The sequence below is a fragment of the Prosopis cineraria genome, unplaced genomic scaffold, assembly GCF_029017545.1.
Source record: "Prosopis cineraria cultivar Desert tree isolate PC_DT_omini unplaced genomic scaffold, ASM2901754v1 PC2, whole genome shotgun sequence".
NCBI classification, from domain to species: Eukaryota; Viridiplantae; Streptophyta; class Magnoliopsida; order Fabales; family Fabaceae; genus Prosopis; species Prosopis cineraria.
Window position 1 is genome coordinate 2,952,658 of NW_026555333.1, and position 8,622 is coordinate 2,961,279.

Below are 8,622 nucleotides of genomic sequence, written 5' to 3' on the forward strand. Positions count from 1 at the left end.
TGTGTAGGGGTAAATTTAGGGTGCTTGAGGCAACTTGTACATGTAATGCAATTATGCAACAAGATGTCTTTATGTGCTGATCTTGTCATAGGACTTCTAAAGCATAAACATCCAAATCGAGGACATCATGCCCATCAAGTATGAAGTTAGAGAGATAGGATTTATACCATGGTAATCCATCAAGTGCAAATAGGAGATGTTGGAATTACATATCCACCCTTGATGCGAATGAAGCAATCATGTCAGAGTAATCAATGGATCCGACATTATTTCAATAATAATGAGTTGACCAAAATTAGGAATTAATGTGAGAATAATTTCTGATTGATTTCCCAAAAAAAAAATATTTCTCTGCAATAATGGTAATTATTCCAATCAATTTATTCCATCCATAATAAGTGAATTAATACAGATTAGATTTTTCTTTTCAAAGGTGGTTTCCCTTCACTGAAAATATATACAAGTGGTTGAAGGTAGAACTCACCCTAGAGCGAACAGTTCTCTAAATCCTCTTTCTTTCTTCAGTGCATCTGTTGTGCATTATAATCTAGATTCTAATAATCTAAACTTGTGTGGATGGTTAGTTAGGTTCTATTACGCCTAGATTTGATAAGTCTCTCATCTGACTCATTTATTTAATTTATTATTTATTTAATATTCCCTCAGTGCGTTCCAGTTAAATGCGCGGATGAGTTCAAAATATTAGCAGAAATTATAAATCGTCTAGGAAAAAATTGAAAAAGGTGAGTGGGATGCGAGATATATTACGTAATAATCACACGCTGGGCCTTGCGTGTTCCTCTCTGTTTCTGTCACAACTTCACTCAAGGTTTACTGCATAGGATCTTTAGAAAAATATCATGTGGCGTCATTAGGCTGTTTTAAACCCGTTGGGGCTTGCTTATTAAAGTCTGTGTGGGATTACGAGTAAAGTGGAATTTACATATATTATAATTATAATTATACATATAATAATTAATTAGCTCAACTGATATATAACTAATGTCATGAAACCTTGACAATGTTTTGAAAATCTGTCAATGCTTTTCACTAATGATCGGAAGACGTTTAAAGAGACTGCTAGAGCGAAAAGAATTATATAAGACATTAAATTTATAATAAACCAAGTTATTCAAGAATAATCAATATATCAAGGTTATATGGAGAATGGATCACGCAGGGGTGAGAGGGAAAGGTGTTGTCAACGTCAGAGTGGTTGAATGTTTTGTTGAAAACTAATATTTGTGGTGTGAAGGAAATGTCACTCTCGTCCCGGCAGTGCCACGGACGAAAGAATTGTGACTCATCAACCCTAATAATGAAATCCCCCCCTTGCCCCTTAATTAGTATGCCCACAGCAACCACACATACTTTCACTTTTCCAGCTCTCCCTCACAAAAACTCGCATATATGTTTAAGCATCACTCATCACTGCCACTCTCTCAAATTTTCTTTGGATTCCTTTCTCATCTTTCCCATGAAAAAGACCACTTCTGATCCACCTTCATTTTTTTTCTTTCTTTTGTTTAATCTTTATTTATCGCTCTCGACTTTTCCTTGAAGCTTAGCTTGTTTGTACTCTTCTCCCCCGACATGCCAAAAAGTTATCTCTTATGATCAGAAAGTGAGAGCTCCAACTGACACTATGACAGGTCGTGAGTTCAGTCCCACCAGCTTCAAAAGTTTAACTTGCCCTGTGTACTCAAAAATTGAAGACGCGCGAAAAGCTGGTAAAATTGTCACTTTCATACGAAAGAAGATATGTTAATCTCTAGTTTTGGCCAAACAAACAAACAAACAAACAAAAAGAAGCTCCATGAGAGTAAGACGCTGTTAAATTTCTTTTCAGGTTAGTTATTATGAGAGATCTAGACCTGGACAACGAATCATGCAACAGAAGTTGATTGTGGTGGTTTGGATTATCTAGAGGCAAAGAAAAATCACGCATTGACAGAAATCTAAGTATGTTAGCCTGATTGCCTGGCCAATTAGCAGTGGTCCATATATATAATTAACGGCCACATTGACATTAGTTGATCACATCTACAACATAGTAAATCATTGTAAACTATACAGATGAGACATTCAGAGCTAGCGGGGTGTGGGCAAACTGAAAACTGAGTAGCATTCAAGCTAGAGATATACCCACCAGCAGATCGATTCAGTAACATGTCGGTGTACAATTATTACTATTACATATTTATATATAATAATTGATTACAAATAAAGGAATCGGATGCACACGTCTATGTACGCTTATTTAATTATTGCAACTCTGCTCAGCTGCTGTCCTATAAACAATACATATTTTCATATTAATTTATATCTTTAAATGTCTTTCATTATTTGGCAAGATTTTTTTGGCTTCAATTTTAAAAGGAACGTATTTGAGTCATAATAATTTCAAAATTATAAACGCACGTCGGTGCGAATCTGGGTAATTTCTTTGTGTTGAGTCTGGATATTCATAATTTCATTATGCAGAGATCCGGCTACTGAGGCAGGTGAACTAGACTATGCAAATTCTGGAAACAGGCTCTCACGTCAGACTTCTCAGTTACTGGGCCGAGACACTGGGCTGGACTCTTGGACTTGTTGTTGAGAAGTAATAGAAGTGTCGATTTTTTGAACTTATTTTTTAAAAATTCCCTTGTGTTTTGACAGTCACGTGTGACTATGAGTTCGTCTTTAGAAAAGGTGCTTTGAGGCAATTTATTAGTCAATGGCGACATTATTTCTCGACAAAGATGTTTTCAAAGAGTAGATGCGTATTTATATCAAAAAGGCCTCTTTTTTAAGTATTTGCTAAAAGCTATGAGAGACAAGACAAATAAATTAAAAAATATCGTATATATTATTAGTTTGAAGGGTACATTATATGCACCATAAAATTAGATAATACAATAATGACTAATAATTATATAATAATATTTAATAATATTTAATTATATAATAATATTAAATAATTTTTTAAAAAATAATTGAGAAATATGCACAATAATAATAGAAAATACTTGAATTTTCTAGATAACATTTATGATTGTGAAAGATAAAATATTCTGACATGTTAATTTAATGTTAAATTTTTATATTGGTGGTTAGCATAGGGCGGTTGATTAAAAGGAACATGATAAAGAGAAACCACAGTAGAAAATTGATTAAGTTTAAAGATGGCAAATTGATAAAAATTATAAAGAAGATCCGGGGTCAGCAGAGATGCAGACAAAAATAGCCTCAGATTAAAACAACCAAAATAGATGATAATGCGAAGCTTAATTACTAACTGTAAAGTATGAGCTGTAAATATTAGAAAAATTACGTCAAACAATTTGACTAACAGATGCATCGACAGATTTACTTATAATCTTCCGTCTCAATGGTTGAAACCTTAGTTTTAGATTTTCAAATTTAATTTGAGTTGTAAATATGTCAGAAAGTTTAAGCCAAAAACACTGCAACCTAGCACAAATTTTTTCTTAATACAAGGCTATGGTTAAATCATGCAAAAGAAAATAATTATGACATGCCTAAATTTATAAAATTACAGCACCTAGGGAAGGATCATTAAAAATCCTAATATCAAGATTGACATTATGAGCCAAATGAGCAAACCAATGTGTGCATTGATTAAATTATATAAACATGCCTTGGTACAAATCAATTATCCAATCTTTTATGATTAGGTCTCTCATCTTCTCTATAATTTTAATTAGCGGATGGTTTATGTAAAATCGTGTTAAATAAGAGTACATGAAAGTTTTAAGAAAATCAAAATTTGAAACATGAAAAAAATATATTGTTTTAAGTTTCAATGAATTTGGATTTTTCTTTTGTATTAAAGAGACAGATTAAAGCCTTGACAAAAGAGTCTTACATCAGTTTATTAGACCAATAAAGGTCGGTGCATTCCATTAAAGGTTAATACTTTTGAGCATCTTTAGCAAACCAGTCTGCTAATTGAATCAGCTCCCTATCGGAGTACAAGAGCTCTACATCCCAGTCCCAGAATAATAATTTCCTCGCCTCATGAATATCCTCCCGCATAGGATGATTTAAATCTCCTCCAGTTTTGAGTAGTTGGAGGCCCTTAAGTGATTCCATATAACACTTAACTCTTGTTATCTGAACTTGTTTGCACAAAGAAAGACCCATTTTCAAATATAACAATTCTGCAGCAACGATTTTGCATTTTCAATCGGCATCATGGCAGCTTCATTAGAAAGCCTTGTTCCACTGTTTCTTTCGTTCTGCATTTTCAACTGAAAAACTAGCTTCACATATATCGGCGTCTCATTTCAGCTCGAGGCCGTACCAATGATTGTTCGATCCATTAGGAAACTCGTATGCTCTGATGTTCATATAATTTTTTGTGATCATAATATTTATACAGATAATTTGCAGCATTACAGGAGACCCAGCTATAATAAAAAGGGTTGAACGAGTGGATTTCAACGGAACCAACTTGAGTGGATTTCAACGGAACCTATGATTGACTCTAGCCATTGCCTATGACTCAACGTTATTACCAAATATTTTGTACGAATGGGCTCGTCTTTCCCCTTCTTTTTGGGCCAAGTATGGGCCCATTTCAATGAGGTTCATGTCCGGCTTCATTTTTTTCTTGGTTTCGCAAATACAATGTAATATAAAAACGAATGCAGAATAATGTTGTAAGAAGCATACAATTAACTGTGACCCAAAAACTAATGCAGAATAATGTTGTAAGAAGCATACAATTAACTGTGACCCAAAACTAAGTTTGAGATGGACACAGCTATCTTACCTTGGTACAATATCTATCACTTAGTCCGGTCATATTTACAAGATAATATCCATCCATTATTTTCTTTGATTTAAAATATAAACATTTTTTTCAACTAATTTTAATTCAAAATATAAATAACATAATATATGCAATAAAATTTTCTCATTTTATCCCTTTGTTTATCAACTTAAATCTTTATATACATTTATTTCTCACTCATCATGAAGTGTACTCAGAATTGGGATTAAAGATAAAAAGATAAAACAATACTTATTTTTATAAGAATGATGATTTTATTGATATGCTATTTTTTTAACAAAAAAATGTTTATATTTTATACTAGATGAGTAATTAAAAACAAAAAATTATTTGTAAAATCTAGAAAAAACATTTATCACTTATTCTCAAAAATTACCAATATCACTTTTACTCTTAATTTAAATAATGTTTTAAATTCGGTTAAATTTAAATTTAACTAATATTTTTTAGAAAAGTAACTGAAGCAGGAGAGCGTCCAATTAGCATCAACCGAAGGGTGGGGCAAATAAAAAAAATGAAGAACCCCTGACCCGCCCAACGTACGAAGACCGGGAAGCTTGTGGTAACCACAAAGACGAAGGGCAAACCAAGCCGAAACGGATTCCCCACACTGTCCCCCTGCGATATTTGACTTCCGTCCCGTTCTTTTGGCCGGAAATCTTTTGCATTTAGGGATCACCCAAAAGTCAGCGCTTCCGAAAACTCAATAGGCATGGCGGATTCAAGGGTGGAGACCATATCAAGGCTAGCCCAATGGAAGATTGACAATTTTGGACCTTGCTCCTACAAGAAATCCGATCCTTTCAAGGTCGGAATCTGGAACTGGTATTCCTCTCCCCCCCCCCACCCAACCCGCCACCTGAACAATATCTAGATTACGCGTGATTGAGCTTGAAACATGTTCAATTGGCATCTTCAGGTATTTATCTATAGAGAGGAATAGGTACCTGTACATACATCTATTTCCTGAGCCTTCCCGGGCTTCTAAGGAACACCCACCCATTGCTCGATTCATTCTCCGAGTTTCTAATACTGGCTCTTCCCGCAGATTCTACATTTCTCCTGGTATCTATCGACGCTTGATTCTACTGTTTATGATCATACAAGATACTGGGTATTTTCTGAATCGTAGCTTTATGTGTCTAAATTGGGGAACTATACTTTTATAAGCAGCATGGGAAACATTTTCTCCCGTGTTTTGGGAGGTTGGAGAGTCGTGTACGATGTTGATCCTTATCTTCTTATCCTTCTTTTGCATACTGAGAAGTTTTGAAAAATTTGCGCCTCACAGAAGTGACAGTTTGTCCTGTTTTACTTTCCTTTTGGCGGTTACCATGCACGTTTGATTGATCCAACATACAATTGTTTTGAAGCCAAAAGCCTACTATAGCTCTAGGAAACGAGACATGAATTCCTGACTAATGATCAAGCCACCAGTTGACCGGCACATAAAGCAGTACATCTGTATCTATAATCATAATAGGCAGTAGTACCAACTTTTGAAGGGCTTAAATGCTATAGATCATAACGTTGGTTTAATTTAATGACTAAAGACTGAAGTCAACTCTATCTTTCTACAGCTTCTCAGTTCTATTATCTTTCTCTTGTTTGCCGGAACTTGTCTTCTTGTTGTTGGCCTAATGTTTGGCTCCTGATCTTTTGTTCCCAGTTGTTATGACAAAATATCAAGCATCGAGGTTTGTAATTTCAAATAATCCAAGTGGGTAGCATAGCACAATTACAGTGTCTTTCATCTGAAACAAAACGAGGCTTAATTTTGTTTATAATGTCCACAAAAGAACAATGCAGTAAAACCTTTGCTTTGCCTATTGTTGACCCATCAAGCCGCTGCAATTGGCATTCACCAGCGTTGAAAATACAATTAAATGTAGCACTTTCTGGATTATGTTGTGTAATGGCGACACAGTTTGTGTCTTCACTTGTGTGTGCTTGCATGCCACAGTTCATGAACGACTGCTCAGAACATGTGATGACTTTGTCTGGCCTGTTGATACCTCATTTGTTGGTCGCTTCATTATTGATGTTGAATTCCTTGACCTGAAGATCTGTCCTTTGAATGTAAGTTCCTGTGCTTTTTAAATTTATTATTATGAAATTGATGCAAGCGAAACAGTTTTTAGAGAAATATGCGGCAGTTGTTTTTCTGACCAAGATGCATAAAATATAATTTATGGCTACTCTTCTGACACCTGAACCGGTTTAAATCTTGCTTGTTAACTATTTTATAATCCTCACAATTCAGGGTGGAGAAGCTAGTTCTATATGGCCGTCTGATGGAAAATTGCAATCTGTTGCTGCGCAAAGTACCCTCCAATGCCTCTCTCGCATGCTTGATGAGGGCATACATGCTGATCTCACCATTAACACCGCAGATGGTACATTGAGAGCTCACAAGGCAGTTTTATCTGCAAGTTCTCCTGTGTTTCAGAGCATGTTTCATCACAACCTGAAGGAAAAAGAATCATCTACCATCCACATAGAAGACATGTCTCTAGAATCTTGTATGGCTCTACTAAGTTACTTATATGGCACAATAAAGCAAGAAGATTTCTGGAAGCACCGGCTTGCGTTGCTTGGAGCAGCCAATAAATATGACATTACTGGTCTTAAAGACACCTGCGAGGAAAGCTTATTGGAAGATCTCAACTCAGGAAATGTCCTTGAGAGGCTACACGAGGCATGGCTTTATCAGCTGCACAAGTTAAAGAAAGGGTGCTTGACGTTCCTATTTGATTTTGGTAAGATATATGACGTTAGAGAAGAAATGAATAACTTCTTCAGGCATGCAGATAGGGAGCTGATGATTGAGATGTTTCAGGAGGTGCTTACAATTTGGAAACCAGTATAGAACCTATAGGTTGCCAAAATCATTGTATAGCCTTTATACTTACATACCTATGCACGACTGTTTTGAGGATTTATTGACTGCTGTATTACATTATGCATAATGCTTAACTGTTGTCTGATTTCCCAGTCCTTGGAATGACAAATGGGGTGTATTGCAGAAGATCTGCCACGTATTAATGCGACGGAACAGCCAGTAGCTAGTTACCCTGATCCCAAAGAGCATCATTAACTCTCCAATCTCCATGCCATAGCCTGTACCTTATAGCATGTTACAAACTTTTTTTAATATTTTTATTATTATTCTCAGTGCTTTTTGTATCCTCTTCAAGCTTAAATATTTTTAGATATATGAGGATCATCATTTTAGTCGTCACTTAACCCTTCCTCCTTTTTTCTTCTTCCCTACTTTTAACATAATTATAATTTTATAAGATGTATGTCTTATTCATGAAATTTGTATATAAAATGTAACATAATTTATTATTACTTATATTAAATTATTTATGAAATAGGAATATGTTATATAAAATTTACGAATAACAAATAAGAGAAACATTGCAATTTTTAAACTTGGATGGGGAAAGGGATGTGGCAGTTGAAATTGGGGGAGGGCAATTAAAAAAAGAGAATATAGTTATGTTTTAAAAATTGAAGCAATAACAGTTAGTTTTTTCATAAAATTTTCTAGAATTTATGCTTATAAGTATCTAAATTAATGTTTCGAATCCTTTCTTAAAAATATTTGATTGAAGACTTATTGTTATTAATTCAATCTTTTATACTTAACTATCATTTTTTTATTAAAAAAGAGGTGGATCGTAGGAGTGCTGTAGAACCTTTTTTTTTTCATTCAAAAAAGTAAAACAAATTATTGGAATAAGCTTGGTTGAAACCGAGTTCAATGAGAAATTAATTTTGCAGGTTGAATTTTGTATATCATATTGGTAAAT

The 8,622-nt window shown here is 34.5% G+C and overlaps 1 protein-coding gene across 1 annotated transcript; it reads left to right on the forward strand.

The window, feature by feature from the left end:
- Positions 1 to 4,645: 4,645 nt before the first annotated feature.
- LOC129303838 (BTB/POZ domain-containing protein At1g21780) lies at positions 4,646 to 7,882 on the forward strand. The gene is made up of 4 exons (XM_054943380.1): positions 4,646 to 5,629; positions 5,724 to 5,869; positions 6,768 to 6,883; positions 7,068 to 7,882. Exons 1-4 carry the CDS (start codon positions 5,517 to 5,519, stop codon positions 7,671 to 7,673), a joined length of 981 nt encoding a protein of 326 aa, XP_054799355.1. The 5' UTR covers positions 4,646 to 5,516; the 3' UTR covers positions 7,674 to 7,882.
- Positions 7,883 to 8,622: the final 740 nt, after the last annotated feature.